General features: G+C 35.4%; 2 protein-coding genes across 4 annotated transcripts; one reads left to right on the top strand and one right to left on the bottom strand.

The window, feature by feature from the left end:
* The first annotated feature begins 1,494 nt into the window (after positions 1-1,494).
* On the top strand, positions 1,495-5,418 carry LOC140866481 (growth-regulating factor 4-like). 3 transcript variants are annotated; one of them, XM_073271480.1, is made up of 5 exons: positions 1,495-1,775; positions 2,088-2,417; positions 3,440-3,818; positions 4,398-4,870; positions 5,119-5,418. In XM_073271480.1, exons 2-5 carry the CDS (start codon positions 2,189-2,191, stop codon positions 5,124-5,126), a joined length of 1,089 nt encoding a protein of 362 aa, XP_073127581.1. In that variant the 5' UTR covers positions 1,495-1,775; positions 2,088-2,188; the 3' UTR covers positions 5,127-5,418. The 3 variants fall into 3 exon arrangements, with proteins under 3 accessions (XP_073127581.1, XP_073127579.1, XP_073127580.1); XM_073271478.1 differs by lacking the exon at positions 5,119-5,418 and adding an exon at positions 4,957-5,102; XM_073271479.1 differs by lacking the exons at positions 1,495-1,775; positions 5,119-5,418 and adding exons at positions 1,791-2,005; positions 4,957-5,102.
* Positions 5,419-11,023: 5,605 nt separating this feature from the next.
* On the bottom strand, positions 11,024-13,255 carry LOC140860588 (uncharacterized). The gene has a single exon (XM_073263589.1). It carries the CDS (start codon positions 13,253-13,255, stop codon positions 11,024-11,026), a length of 2,232 nt encoding a protein of 743 aa, XP_073119690.1.
* Between the last annotated feature and the right edge of the window lie 3,367 nt (positions 13,256-16,622).

Below are 16,622 nucleotides of genomic sequence, written 5' to 3'. Positions count from 1 at the left end.
CATCTGATCATTTATTTATTATTATTGTTTGTCCTAACACTCATCATTTATCTATAATATTAATAAAGTAAAATTCCCTAGCATAACTTACTTTTGGTAAAACCTTTTTTAATATTTTTAAATTGTAATTTTCTTCTTTTTTTTTTCTTTTACACTTAATTTTATCTTTTAATGCACATAATTTTCCATTTTAATTTATTGCCACAATCCACAAAATCATTCAAAACATAAAAATTCTACCAAAAACCACATCAATTTTATTGTTTTATAAAACTCTATTGGTGTAGGATCAAACGTTTATCGATTTAACAAAAGTTATATCCGATGGTAATGGTGCCACTTGAATTTTTTAAATCGCACAACAACCCAAGCGCATTGGCTCGATCGCTCTACCAACAAGGACAATTATTGCACCACACCAAACTTTCTTCCAATAATTGCTCATTGCAATCAATGAGAATCGAACCATGACATTGAGTCTTATACCAATTGTAAGACCGCACAATTTTCACTTTATCAAAAGTTACAGCTAGTGATAATGATACAACTCGAATTTTTAAATTGCATAGCAGCACAAGTGTCATGGTTACATCACTCTACCAACAAGGACAATTATTGCACTCCAACAATTGGATTTATTTTTATATTTTGTGGACACTCATTGCTTGTCAGGATTACTAGTTCATTATTGCTTCTGAACATAAGAATCTTGGATATGATGGGGGTGTGCACGGAAGATAACAGGAAAAGATTGCAGAAACCCGGTGGTTTCAGATTTCTTCCACGTATCTAGATCGGCTAATAGAGTAGCCCATAATATTGCTTGTTTTGCTTGTTCATTCCCTCAACGTTTGTTTGTTTGAATGAAAAATATTTCTTCTTGGTTAGTAAAACTTGTAATGGACGATTATCATCAATAAATTTACAAGTTTTCAAGCAAAAATCTTATCTAAACTCTTGAATATTTGATTCATTTTATCAATCCCGAGGATAATGTAAAAAAAATTAATTAACATTTAAAAATCATTCATCTCATGAAATTGATCCATGAGACGATTTAATACGAATTTTTTTTTTAAAATATGAATAAAATTCCCAACAAATAGAGCATGGATGTCTGAATTTCAAAATTACTGAAATATTTTGTGCAATTTTGTGAGAAAAATATAAATTGCAGGTATATGTTACTATATTATAAAGTGGGAGGCCCTTAATGTAAAGATTTGGATGTGACCCCTTAAAAATTGCAATTATCACTCTTATTTTTAGTTAAATATAATATAATTTATCCCAAAACAATTAACTACTCACAGAAGTTACAATGTATCTCACCCATCAACCTTATGTCACGACTCACGACTCACGGACACTAGTATGCTATAAATAATGAGAACATTTCATTTAAATAATAATAATAATAATAATAATAATAATAATAAATAATTATAATTTTGCCCCCTATCCACCATCCACTTCATGGGTTTGCTCCCCACCGCCACTTCATGCTCCCTGTAATATCAGCATCACACAATAAAGCTCCAACCTTTATCCCAAACCCATTTTCATTTCCCCCTTCACTCGCCCAACAAAATGCCGCCATAATTGTACTGTGCTCTTTTATTGCAACTCTCAGATTCTCAGACTCTTATCAGTTGTAGATAAAAACCCACACTTTTTCTCCCTTCTCTGCTCTGAATTCCACCTTCCATGTTTGGCCGAACCCTAGATCTGTCTACCACTTTGCTCTCTGTCCCTCTGTGAATTACCCACTGCAGGTTTTGCGTTCGTGCGTCCCTCTGTGTTTTTTTTTTGTGGCGTTTCTCTGTGTGGTTGATGTTTTTCCCCAATTCCCATTGTGGCTTTTTCACGAACATTTAGTTTGCATGCGCTTCTTTTTGGTCAGTTGTTCTCTTTTCTGATGTCTGCTTTTGTGGGAAGCACCTTTTTACCATCAGGAATTTTTAGTGAGAGAGAAAAGATGAAGAAGTAATAAATAAAACGGAAAGTCAGACACTGGACTCTGCATGTATGTTTTTCTTTGTTGTGATTGTGTTGATTAACTGTTGGTGTCTTGATTCCGAATGCAGATTCCTTGAGAACTGAAAGGTGGATTATATAACTGAAGTAATTCGTGGGTCACGGCTAAAAGAGGTCGAAAACGATATTAGAGTAGCGAGGAAGTAAAAAGATGAGTGGAACAGCATCAACATCGACGGCTGTTAGGGTGGGGGGAGGGGCGGAGGTAGGTTATGGTGGATATAGGCCACCTTTCACTGCAATGCAGTGGCAGGAGCTGGAGCACCAAGCCATGATATACAAGTATCTGGTGGCTGGCCTTCCTATCCCACCGGACCTTGTCGTGCCTATTCGTCGCAGTTTCGAGTCGATTTCTGCTAGTTTATTCCACCACCCTTCTTGTAAGAATCTCTACCTGTTCATCTATTGCACACTTGTTTGTGCAATTATGTTCATAACGCACACTGTGAAATGGGTATTGTCTTGCTTTCTTGGTAGGAATGTAAACCAATTTTTTAAAAAAATTATTAAGCTGTGGTTGATTGGTATCTAATCAGTATAGAAAGTGAAGCTACCTGTGATTCATGGTAAATGTTTGCGTATAATTAACAGGCCTGTCGGTAGAATTTTTATCTGTTACTGCACCTGTGCCCATAATGCTTGAACTGGAGTTCGTGTTTGTGGAAGTGTATGTTTTCTTTGCTATCTGTACCATATGATTGAACGGTTTAATGTTCTCGGAGTTTGTACTTGAATGTGATTTTCTTTCTGATGCCTTCTCTGAAAAGTGACATTTAGAATCGATTAGCTTAACTTGATGAAACAACCCGCAAGGGATCGGATCAACCACCCTAAGTGTAGGATCGGATAAATCGCAAGGATTAATTTGATCATACCTTAGGGCATTGACCTGATGGTTTATCAGATGGCATACAATGAGCCGCATATGATTTTCATGTGGGACCATATGCTGGACAATCTGAAAAATCAAATGTGGCTCATACTATGCCATTGAATCAACACTAAGTGCAGTTCCCTAAGCATAGGATCGAATAAATCGCAAGGGGGATGATACTACTTGCTCTAGTATCAACTTGTTTGGAAGAATATCTATTTTTTAAAAAAATTCTGGGGCATAAGTCGGACGTGTTTGTGTGCGACGAATAAGATTGAGTCTTTGAAGGTAGGATCTATGTACAAAAGATTCGATGTTGACTTTCTAATTGAAGTGTAATGGTATTAGACATCTGACAGTTTTTTACAGTTAAATCTTTCCTTCAGCATTTTAATATTTTCTTTTCTTGGTTTTTCAATTTTTCATAACTACAGTAAGATTGTGTGTCAGTCTTGAACTGCGAAATGCAAAATCTTGTTTTTCATCTATGTGCTGACTTTGGGACTCAATTTGATATTTGTCATGTAGTGGGCTATTGTTCCTATTATGGGAAGAAGTTTGATCCCGAGCCTGGGAGATGCAGAAGGACAGACGGAAAGAAGTGGAGGTGCTCCAAAGACGCACATCCAGACTCAAAATATTGTGAGCGGCACATGCACCGAGGCCGCAACCGTTCAAGAAAGCCTGTGGAATGTCAATCTACTTCCCAGTCCTTGTCAACTGCATTGTCTCAAATCTCGACTGGGGGCAGTAGTAACAGTGGAAGCTTCCAAGGAAGCAGCAGTGCAAGCTTTCAAAACATACCATTTTACTGTGCTGTTAATTCAGATGGACCATCTCTTGGTAGCAATTTGACAAAGCTGCAGATGGAAACCATGCCCTATGGGATCAATAACAAGGAGTTCAGGTACTTTTTCCGAGTGAGCTGTTATTTTCGGGTACTTGTTTCTCTCATTTTCCAGCCTTTGTGAAAATGGGATAAAATACCTGCAAAAGAGTTTTGGTGGGTTCCACATGTATGGGAATTTAAAAGGTTGTAATCTTTGGTATAACTACTAATCAAATGCCACGATCAGATAAGGATAAAGATCGAAGGGGGGGAAAGGCAAATCTTCACTTGAATTTAGGGTTTCTTTGTTATCAAAAGGATGTGTTTTGGTGACACTCATTGAGGTTCTTCGGATTAGTTATGAGAAAGGATATCTACGACTGTGCGTTTATATATGATGTGATCAATTAAAATTATTGGTTTATGTCTTATTCTTGGGTAAGATCTTGAAACCTCACAAATTGAATGGGTTGAATTGTAATTGTTGACTAAAGTGTTCACCTCTTGTATTAGTATGGAGGATTTCCATCCCCCCATTTTTTGTCTGTCTTCAGGGAGTTCTTTAATCTAACCATGGCAACATTTTCCGGCTTTTTCCTTCTGATTCCACTTTTTAGTATCTTGCCGCCTCTCGATTATTAACAGTTGAATGTCCAGGTATATCCATGGGCTGAATTCTGAAGCCAATGATAATAGTTTCTCAGCAGAAGCCTCTGGAAGTGTCGGAAATTTAGGCTTGGGCCCTAGCTCAGGTGGCAGCAATTGGCATTTCATACCTTCTCAAGTTTCCTCGAGCCCCTACTTAAAACAGAAATCTGATTCCCTTTTTATGGATAACTCCTCTTCCCAACAAAACATGCTTCGTGCTGTTGAACCCATTGATTCGACCATGCCAAAACAGCAGCTGAAAGACTCGTTTTTTGGCAGTGAGAGTAGTTCAGCAGGTCCAGTACAACATGAGCAGCTTCCAGTGCATACTTTCTTCAATGAGTGGCCTACCACTAAGGATTCATGGTCCAATTTCAACGATGATGGATCCAGCAAAAATGTATTTTCATCGACTCAGCTGTCCATCTCAATTCCTCGAGCATCTCGTGATGTTTCTCCAGTGAGTGATTACTCCCCCAAAGGTTAGTCGCAAGAATTGTCATGCATAGAATTTCAAGAAAATTCTAGCTGAGCCAGCAGTTCTCAAAATAACCTTTACTTCAAATAGGATATATATTCGAACATGTTTGAACCATGCTGCCCTGTGTGATGAAGAACATGGAGATAAGCATGACATTGCAGCTAAAAATGATCTCAATATTTTGTCGTAGCATCAACTTACCGAATGTGAACACCCTAAAATTTATGTTTCCTCTTTTTTGGCGCACAGATGCTTGAAGTCGGCTGAACAATAAATGCCCGGTCGGTTCTCTCTACGTGTTGATTGTTTTATGGCACGCTGATGCTTGTAGCGGGCGATTTTAAGAACGATGAACGCCGGTCAGTTCTTTCTCTGTGTTGATTGTAGTTTGTTTAAAAAAGATGCTCGTTTTCTTTTTTCGCATTTCGTGTACCATGTAAGCCGATTACTAGATACTTGAGAGTCCATTGTCTTTTTTTCTTGTTTATGTTGTAAGCTAATGCTGGATGCAAACTCGGATTCAGCATCTTGAATAAATGTATTTGCTTATTTGGTTAGTCCTTGTCCTGAGGTCACATCATGGTATTTTGGAGTATTGTCGAAGAGTAATTGAAATAATATATATACCAGCGATTGAAATATATAAATATTATAAAATTATATACGTGATATATGAACATTTATTTGAAAATATATAGTTAGTTAAATGATTTTACCAAATCATCTACATGCAATTGAAATTGATAAAGATAAAGAAATGTATTGAAGTTAAATTATATATACGAGGAAAATGCTAAAAAAGAAATTAAGATTTTCACATGTATCTTCAATATTAATTTGGAATGATGCGGAGAGATCGTTCGCAAAAAAAAAAAAAAAAAAAAGGAAAGGAAAAAAAATGATACGGAGAGATATTAAATAATAATAAATTGTTAAAAAATATCATCTCTTCTCATATTGTCATCCGAAATAATTTGTTTCATAATGAACTATATATTATTAGTTTTTGAAAAAAAAGGTAACAACAGTTTTGGAATAAATAACCGAATATTATGACACAAAACTTTTATGGTAAAATAATCTATCTGCTCCAAAGTTCAAAAATATGTAGATAATGAAACCACCTGAAATTGAGGACAGATACGGTTCACTACATATATTTCGATATCTTATTGACTTATTGTAGTAAAATATAGTATAATGTTAGGATTGGGTAATTGGTTTAAAGAGGTTAAATAAACAATCACACTATTTTTTTTTTTGCCTAATTCAATTAGGTTAACAACTTTGATTACATAATTCTCGCTTAGTCAATATCAGTTTACTAACATATGAATTATACACGGAAGGTAATCTAACTAATATGTCACTCCTTTTTCTTTGCAAGAAAGATTTTCACTAAATTTTTTTGAAAATTATAACTCTCGTAAAGACCTGATTTAATAGGACATATCACTGCCTAACTAAAACTTGATTATACATAATTCAATTAGGTTAACAACTTTGATTACATAATTCTCGCTTAGTCAATATCAGTTTATTAACATATGAATTATACACGGAAGGTAATCTAACTAATATGTCACTTTTTTTTCTTTGCAAGAAAGATTTTCACTAAAAGACTTTGAAAATTATAACTCTCGTAAAGACCTGATTTAATAGGACATATCACTGCCTAACTAAAACTCTTTGTATACTCACTCACACCAAATTCGACCATTTAGTCACCGTCAATTCTTGAATAATCTTTAAACACAAATCTTAAGCACAAAGTGATCTTTAATAATCATACTGTAATATTGAAAAATGTTAGGAATGGTCAACCAAAGTTCAACATTGGAAAATTAAAGAAAAGATCATGAATTAATATATGGAATGATATATCTATTGGTATGAGACCTTTTTGGGGGTTCCAAAAAGCAAAATCATGAGGGGTTATGCCCAAAGTGGACAATATCATACCATTGTGAAAATATCCGAATTTCATTGATCAAACAAATGGCGCTGTCCGTGGGAACGAGTCATGGTCTGATAGAACCAATGTGGGTGGAATCCTCGGAAACTCAAGAAGAAGAATTTTGAGGGCCCCGATTAAGATATGTGAAAAAGCTCTCGAGGGGAAGCTCCCGGTAATTCATGTAAGGCGTGTGTGCTTCAACGCAATGAAGGTGAGTAGGTATCGATTGGAGGGATGGATTGAGGAGAGACCTGGTGGGACTTCGTTTGAGGGGATGATTGTTAGAAATGGTCAACCAAAGTTTCACATTGAAAAATTAAAGGAAAAACCATAGATTAATATATAGAATGCTATCTCCATTGGTATGAGACCTTTTTGGGGGTTCCAAAAAGCAAAACCATGAGCACTTATGCCCAAAGTAAACAATATCATATCATTGTACAGACTTCCGACTTCCATTGATCTAACAAAAAGTGTGCTGAAAAACTTTAATCAGTTTGGATTTTGAAAGATTGAGTACTTGAACTTGTGCGCGGTTGTCAGAGAGCTAACCAAACTGATAGCATCTTCTATATATTTATAGTTTCGTGATTTATAGGTTAGTGAAATTAAATTATATTTGTTTCAAATATATTAGCAGTTAATCTTGTCTTTTTTCAGATCATTGTCCTTTCTGACAATCATACACGAAAGATAGCGTTTGTGAAATTTCAGTGACCGTTGATACGAAAAACTGTATCCAAAATTTCAGTACTCAGAGTTAATGGATTTACTTTAGAGAACGTTAGTTGGTGATAATAAAAACTGATCTTATTCTTTTTCAGTTAGGTAGACTAGATCTTTTAGTTCGGTAGTTTTGGTCATTCAGCTCGATAGATTTAATATTCAATTTGGTTTAAACATCTTTTGTCTTAAAATATAATTCTTAGATTATTAAATCACCAAAACTCAATTGATCCAACATATAAAGTATTCAAAACATGGATATTAAATTAAAAATATGAGTAGTAGTGTTCAATATTTACTAAAAATTACACTAAAAAATTATTGAACGCAATATTTGGCGTACAGTAACACTATTTACTATATTTGGAGTACATTATTGAAAAATTTATTCTAAAACATATCATGATTCCTTAATTTAACGCAATAAAATTTTTAAAAATTTAAAACTACCGATTAAAAATAAATTACTAAAAAATTAGAGGTGATAATTAACAGAAGTAACTTGAATGATGAAATGTTTCAAGTTCTTCATCCATAACAAATAACAATCAATTCTGAAAAAGAAAACACAAATCGGAAGGCAATATGGAAATTGAAAGTTCATCCTAAGATTAAATTCTTTGTTTGGCGGGCGGGGAGAAACTGCCTTCCTAATCGCACTAACCTACAGAAAAGAGGCATTCAAATTCCCTCTGTGTGTGTGTTTTGCAATGTGGACATGGAGACTTCTTGGCATACTTTTATTGATTGCCCTTTTGCCCGAAATTGCTGTACAAAAGCTAATCTGTTATATGCTATTGATTTTCGAAGAGATAGCAGTGAAATCTTCTCCGAGTGGCTTTTCAAAACCCTCCATGATCTAAGAGATTTGGAATTGGGTAAATTTTCATCTATCCTTTGGTCAATCTGGAAGCAAAGAGTTAATTCCTTTAACTCTTTGTATTGCAAGACTATCCATTTTTGTGCGACCTCTAGGAGTTCTAGTGGTGTCGGTGTCAGCAGAATCCAACCCAGTGTTACCACACCAACTCTTTCTAGTGGTAGCATATTCTACTTTTTCTTTACCCTTGCCCAACTTTGCGTCTGAAATAGTGGCAGCATATTCTAATTTCTCTTTACCCTTTTCCATTTTTGCTTCTTTCACTAATATTTATTGTTTGCAATTGTAGAGGGCAGAACCAACTTCACTAATCTGATTCTGCAAAAAATTTAATCTGCCATTAGCAAAGTGAGTGATTCTAACAAAAAGTTTTAACAAGACTGAAGTTAATAGAATCTATGAGACGAATGGCACATAACAGATAGATTTAACATCAATATAAGATGAAAAAGTTCAGCACAAAACTACAGAGATAAGCCATTCACAAAAATATACACTAAATGTATAGCAGTAATATAAATGAAAGCATGCATGCACGCAGCTGAACAAAAAGTTCGTCACATTGTTCGCAACAATGACGACCGTAGAATGAATGAGGGCTTTAGGATTAAAAATAATTGTAAATGGAAAGGGCGGATGTGATTTGATTAAGCCGATAATTTTTTTTATATATTTTGTTATTTATTATTGGCATACCTAGATATCAATCAATACAAGCATATTTAAATTTAATGTGTTAAACTTTATTCAATATTTCACAGACACGCAAAATGTGTGAGTTTGAAGGTAGTGTTATACAAATGTTAAATCTCTTATATTAAAACTACAGAGATAAGCTGGGACATTTCCCTGCTCAACTTATCTCCACTCAGCTGACATCGATCCATGCAATATACAAAGTATTACTGTGGGGCCTTGCCAATCATCTAAGGGCTTGTCCCGAAGGATATATTGATATCCACATTAAAAGAAAAAAACCAAAATTACATTAATTTAGGGAAAACCAACGAGTATGCAACATTACTGATATAAACTAAAGAGATAAGCCATTCACAAAAATAAAGATACTCACAGATGAATACACTATCCCTACGAGATCAAGAAAACCTGGGAGTAAAGGAACTTTGTCGATGGCCTGTTTTCAAATCAAAGACAGTGGACAGAAATTAAAGATGAATTAAACCGTTAAATCAATTAAAATATATAGAAAATAAGTTCTTGCTATTCTACAGTTCAAACCAGATTTAGCCCCAAAAAAGCAGAAAAAACTTTGAAACAGCAGACGCTAATCAGGAACTGCTTTGCTTCGTTGGGCAGCTTTATATTTGTTCTCCAACAGCTTTTCAGAAGCCAAAACCTACAGCAAATACAAGCACTGATAAGTATTCGCTAGTTGTCGAACTCTTTCCTGTAAACTTTTAGATGCATTATGTAATCACAAATAAATGCATTGTCTAGAAATAAGAAAGAAATATAGGCAACAACAAAAAATAAGAACAATTCATGTAAGATAGAAGTACTCTCAATATCCAAGAACTACTAATTTGTCATTGTTCGATTACTGAATGTCAAAAAATATCTGATCATAACTAACAATGTCAAACAAGCATCTTCAAAGCGTAAATAACATCTCAATGTAAATTTTTTACAAACTCATCTCAAATGTGAAACTTAAGTACTTAATTATTTTCAACCCAAATCCCATCACAGTCTTCACGAATGCATGGTTCATTGTCATCTGCAACATCAACATCCATTGGTGCTAACCCTCTGCTAGAAGACTGATAATGCATTGCAGTTTCTTCCAACTCTTCACCCTTTGTGTATTCAAAGTACTCCCTACTTGGAGTCGCAAGTACAACACTCCATAAAGGATCTTCAGGAGCTTCAATGTAAAAAACTTGCTTCGCTTGGCTCGCTAAAATAAATGAATCAGATTTGTATCCAATTCTATGGAGGTTGACCAACGTGAATCCAAGATCATCTACCTTGATACCATTACTATTCTCCACCCAATTACATTTAAACATCGGAATTTGAAATTTGTGGTAATCAACCATCCATATTTCTTGTATTACTCCATAAAAAACCATATCTGACACGATATGATGTTTATCCTTTGCACTAGAAACTTGCATTGTCTTTGTAACTAAGCTGACTCCGGAGTTTTGAACAACTCGCATATCATCACGCTCTCTTGTAGCATAAGTAACCTCATCAATCAAATAACTAGAGTACTTTAAGACTTGCTTGGAAGGTCCACGCGCCATCCACTTTAATCTTTCGGATACTTGATAAGTGGAATGATCATCAACACGTGCAACCTATATTATTTATGTGATAACTTATTATTTATGCACAGTCATGATAATAAATGTACGCCAATTGTGATAATAAATGAACTCACACGATCAAGAAACCAGGTACTAAACGTTCGGTTATGCTCATCCTGTAACCACCTCTTGGACTTAGCCATTTGTGGAAATCTTGCATTCAAATATGCCATGTGTTCCCTATTCAAATTATTATTACGAGTAAGCAAACATGTAGATTTAAGAAAACTTAATGAACATATTAGTAAGTGGAAGAAATTACTCAATATAGCGATCAGTGTCAACATCATTTTCCAATACATAACGATGTGCTTGTTGCAACTCATCCTCAGCAATGGATTGCACAATTGCAGCCGACAAAGGTTTAGTAAGTTCTATTTGTCGATGACTTGTAGGGATCCCAATTGTGTGCAAACTACCAAGATAGTCTGAGCAAAATTCAACCGCCTCTTCAGCAATATAACATTCATCCATGCAACCTTCCGGTCTATTGCGATTTCGCACATAACCTTTCAAAATCTTCATGTATCTTTCAAAGGGATACATGTACCTATACCAAACTGGGCCACATAATTTCACCTCTCGCACAAGATGAACTGTTAAATGAATCATTATGTCAAAAAACGAAGGTGGAAAATACTTTTCAAGTAAACACAATATGATCACAATCTCTCTCTGCAGCTCATCCAACTTTGAGGGATCCATCACTTTATTACATAGCTCATTGAAGAAGAAGCACAAACGAGTGATAGAGTCTCTGACATGTTTGGGCAAGACACCACGTATGGCCACTGGAAGTAATTGCTGCATTAAAGTGTGGTAGTCGTGTGACTTAAGGCCAACAAGTTTCAAGTCCTTCATCGAAACAAAGTTTTTAACGTTGGATGAGTAACATGTAGGTAATTGCATTCCACACAAAGAATTCAAAATCTTTCTTTTCTCATCTTTTGTAAGTGTATAACATGCTGCTGGCAGAAAAGATTTCTTCTCCCCCATCACTGGAGCCAAATCTGTCCTCAAATTCATTTCAGCAAGGTCTAATCTAGCTGCAATTCCATCCTTTGTTTTTCCCGGAATGTCAAGCAACGTACCGAGAAGACTTTCACAGACGTTCTTTTCTATATGCATCACATCAAGAACATGTCTAACATATAGATGTTTCCAATACTCAAGTTCAAAGAAAATTGATTTCTTTTTGAAGGATGGTTTTACATCATCTTTCGTGGACTGAATCTTCTTTCTCATTTTTCCCCAATGACAATGAATTCCATCGACTTTTTTTAACACTTCATCGCCACTCAATGGTTTGGGTGCAGGGTTGAACTCTTGGTACCCATTAAATGCCTTTCTTTGCCTTCGATAAGGATGATTTGCAGGTAGAAACCTTCTATGGCCTGTGTACGACATTTTCCTGCTATGTTTCAACCTTGTTGAATATGTTTCTTCACCACAAATCGGACATGCGTGATATCCTTTCACAATACATCCTGACATGTTTCCATATGCAGGAAAGTCATTGATGGTCCACAGCAAGACAACTCTGAGCGAGAAGGTTTCTTGTCTATATGCATCATATGCTTCAACACCTGTATCCCATAGGAATTTCAAGTCATCGATTAGAGGTGCTAAGTAAACATCGATATCATTTCCTGGTTGTTTGGGACCAGAAATCAACATTGTGAGCATCATAAATTTTCTCTTCATACACAACCACGGGGGAAGATTGTAAGTGATCATTAAAACTGGCCAACAACTATATGTAGAACTCATCATACCATGGGGATTGATCCCGTCAGCTGAAATGGCCAATCTAAGATTTCTTGAATCAGCAGCAAAATTTGGCCACTTGTGATCTACTAATTTCCAAGAAGGTGCATCAGCTGGATGGCGTAAGTATCCGTCATTAAGTCTTTTATCAGCATGCCAAGTCAGCTCCTTGGAAAACTCCTTATTCCGAAACATTCGTACAAATCTCAGAATTGGAGGGAAGTACCATAGAACCTTTGCAGGAACTCCTTCCTTTATTGTATCTTTTTGGCCCATCTTCCACCTTGACATCCCACAAGTAGGACAACTGTTCATATCCTCATACTCCTTCCGGTATAAGATGCAATCATTAGGGCAAGCATGGATTTTCTCATAAGTAATCCCTAATGCACACAAGCTTTTCTTTGCATCGTAGAAAGATAAAGGCAATTCGTTGTCATCTGGAAGCATTTCTCCTAACAAATTGAGTAGGTCGGTGCAACTTTTGTCACTCCAACTATATTTGGCTTTCAAGTTGAATAATTTTACAACTGCAGATAACCTTGTAAATTTACTGCATCCAGGATATAAAGGTTTCTCAGCATCTTCAAGTAGATTTTTGAATGTGGTTGGATTCTCAGCATAACTATCAAATGCAGCATGTACCATATCTATTGGTTCCTCGGCGTCAAACTTTGGTACATCTTCCCTTTCTTGATCACGATCATTATTTGAGTTCTTCATCGTAGACCTTTCACCATGCCATATCCAAGTATGATATGTCAAATCTATACCATTAGAATACATGTGTGCCCTTATAGTCTCTACCTTTTTCTTCTTCAGATTACCACATTTTGTACATGGACAAGATATTGCTTCCCGATCCTCGGCATTTTTTATTGCAAATTTCAAGAAAGACTATACTCCATGCTCATATTCCCTTGATAACCGAGACTTTGACATCCATTCTTTGTCCATTCTTTTAGTAAGTAACACTATAGAGAATAAAAGATATAATGTTAATATGTATATTTTCAAGCTGATGATAACCAAGACTTTGGCATCCATTCTTTGTCAATTTCAGGGGACGCAAAGCACATCATTGGCAATTTCAGGGAACTTCTTAAAGAGCTTTAGTATTTTCTGATTCTGATTTTTATACATATCATTGGCAATTTCAGGGAACGCAAAACAAATAATCCATCTTCTGTTTCACCAATTGAGCAGCATATTCATTTAAATAGAAAACAAATAATTACATAGGTTAGCCAAACATTAACTAGAATAGCCATCAGCTGGAGTTGGTAGTAATTTGGTGAGAAAAATGAGGTATAACTCAAAGATCATCACCAAAAAAAAAACAAAAAGGCTGTTATGCCAATTTAAAATAGTTGCCTTGCATGTTCAGGCATAATATATTCTACGGTTTTTATCATGTCAGCATGAACCAGAAAATAAATAAGCATCCACATTTAAACTACAAAATAAAGAATTAAAAAATAATTTTAATAGTCAGCTTAATGGCCAGCAACAAGATAAAGCAGTTCATAGAGTTGGCTACAGAATCGCCAAATATTGGAAGAAATAAAATGTCTAAACAGAATTTCTAATTGATTTCTAATGATTCTCCTTTAAATTTTAATCTCCATATGGAAATAAGAAACATGACAATGGGAAATTAAGCGTGCTTCCTCAAAAGCAAAAACTCATATATCAAGTATATTGAAGGGCCTTGCGATTGTTTAATCAAACCCACGACATTAAGTTAATCATCAAAATTGATTTCTAATGATGCTCCTTTAAATTTTAATCTCCATATGGAAATAAGAAACAGGACAATGGGAAATTAAGCGTGCTTCCTCAAAAGCAAAACAAGCATACCTGCTGGCCTCTATCAATGGAAGATGATCATTGTGTGGTTTTTCTATCACATTTTGTACCTGGAAATCCATAAATCATTGCATCATTATCATCTGTTGTACAAGTTTTCCTAGACCATCTTTCTAGGCACATAAACTCATGAAAGGGTGAAGAATCTGAGACATATGAAGGCATCTTAGAGCAGTAGATTGATATTTTGCATAGTGGAAACATATATTTTAAACAAAAATGTATATGAAACTTTAGCTACATCAAACCTTGTGGTTTTGATAATTCCAATGACAATCAATCCTCAATTCTTACCAAAGAAAATGTAGATTCAGTAACTCTTGACTTTCTGGGGGTTGCTTTTTCAAATTCTGCGGCAATATGACAGTGAGCAGCTCTGGTTTTTTAGCACGAAGAGCTCCTCTGATTACGGCAATATTAGTACATGAAGCTCCTGATGTATAAATATGATTTTTCTGCAGAAAAAGAATATGGTTTTGAGACAAGAATTCATACAGAAAATCATGGATATAAATGAGTGGACATCATAAAGAAAAAGAATCAATAGTTAAAGTGATAAGTCAGATTGAAAAATTCCAAAAAGAAGTCACATTTATGTTTTCAATTTAAATAATTTATTTAAGGTGACTTATTTGAGGAAACTAAGGTATGTCGTTGAAATAAGAGAGGATCAGGTGAAGGAGGATTTCAAGAGAGATCGGTAGGAGTTGATGTTCTTGTGAAGATTATTGTGCAGATTTTAGTCGATAATTTGGATTTCGTGTCGTTTAGAGATTGTGAAGAGGCTTTTGGCGTTCTTCATCAGTTCTGTTGTCGGAAGAAGATGAAAGAATTCCCCAGCTTCTAACGAAACCCAAATGCATGAAATCTATGGCGATCATGCTTCAAATGGGCAGCGAGGAAGCAAGATTCTGCATGATTTCGACGTTTCAGAAGCTGGGAAGAGCTGAATATGAATGGAATTACGTAGTACAGGATCAGGGGTTGGCTTTTTCAAGTCACTGTTAAGAGATTTTATCGGACGAGAACTGTACAACAACAAGTCCTTGTGCTCTGCAAGTGCTGCTTCAAGTGTTGGAAACTTTGAAAAAATCTTAGTTGAAAGCCATAAAATCTGGAGCAGTATGCACACTGATCGAGCTTCTCCCAGATTCAAGCCGATCAAAGTGCGATAAAATCATTAGGACCTCTCATATAACATCAAGTAAAAAGTGATTTTTCTTGACAATGAAAATCAAAGTTTTATCAATTTCAACACCTATATCTTAGGACAACCACTTTTCTATCGGATTTATGAGTTCTAAACATAAAACAAGACATAGACATGTTTTAACAAGTTCAACAGCTTGTGATACATAGGGTAGCATAGACTAATCCCCAAAATAACTTAGCATCGTAAAATGCAAGTTCAATCATATCTGATCATAACTTGGGATATGCCAATATGTAATACACTCATACAAAAGATGAAGTATATTAACCAATCTGAAAGGTTATACGATCATATTATTATTCATAATATCATCCCAATTGGTGAAAATTAAAACTGAAAGAAAACAAGTTATTTCACAGCTCATAAATCACAAGAAATTCATGCATCATTCAGATGAAGAACTCCAGTAATTAAATTTACTACACAACATCACAAGTACAAATCCTTATGTAAATCACCAACCTAACCAAGAAGTGGAGTACTTTCCAAACTCTGTCGCTACTCTGCTATGGCATGGCTTTCTAATCCATTCACATTTACCATGAAATTGGCAGGAAGGGAATCAAAAAAATCTAGAGAATACTGCGAGGCCTCAAATATATGTCGTTGGAATCATTTTCCTCTGCCCAGCTTGAGTTTCCTCTTCCTATTGGCATTTAAAGATCGACCTGAAAAAATAATGCCAGAGATCCTTAAAAAGATTCCATAAAAGAACAGAAAAGTGGAAATGAAAAAAATTAAAAACACAGGCTTCCGCATACTTTGAGGAAACCATGAAAATGCGACAAGAGTAAAATTCTCAAACAGATAGAAGGCATTCTACTCACCAAATTCTTGCCAGCACTTGCGTAGGATTCGCGACTCTTGGAGGTGAGTCCCGTGAGGGTATACACATATAAACCCAAGTTGGAAGGAAATTAGCTAGAGCTCTTCCACTGGTGGTTGTTTTCTCAAGAAATAAAAGAAGCCGAGGAAATCGATTGCAAATTTAGAGCTCCTGGAGAAGGC

Source organism: Henckelia pumila, chromosome 4, assembly GCF_033568475.1.
Source record: "Henckelia pumila isolate YLH828 chromosome 4, ASM3356847v2, whole genome shotgun sequence".
NCBI lineage: Eukaryota > Viridiplantae > Streptophyta > Magnoliopsida > Lamiales > Gesneriaceae > Henckelia > Henckelia pumila.
This window is presented reverse-complemented; position numbering and strand designations above follow the sequence as displayed.

What these genes read in the sequence shown, in the direction of transcription:
- LOC140866481 (XM_073271478.1), top strand. Translation starts at nt 2,189, where the DNA reads ATGAGTGGAACAGCATCAACATCGACGGCTGTTAGGGTGGGGGGAGGG. An exon ending in TTTATTCCACCACCCTTCTT is followed by an intron (nt 2,418 to 3,439) that starts GTAAGAATCTCT and finishes TTTGTCATGTAG; the next exon opens with TGGGCTATTGTTCCTATTAT. An exon ending in GAGTGATTACTCCCCCAAAG is followed by an intron (nt 4,871 to 4,956) that starts GTTAGTCGCAAG and finishes TACTTCAAATAG; the next exon opens with GATATATATTCGAACATGTT.
- LOC140860588 (XM_073263589.1), bottom strand. Translation starts at nt 13,255, where the DNA reads ATGAAGAACTCAAATAATGATCGTGATCAAGAAAGGGAAGATGTACCA.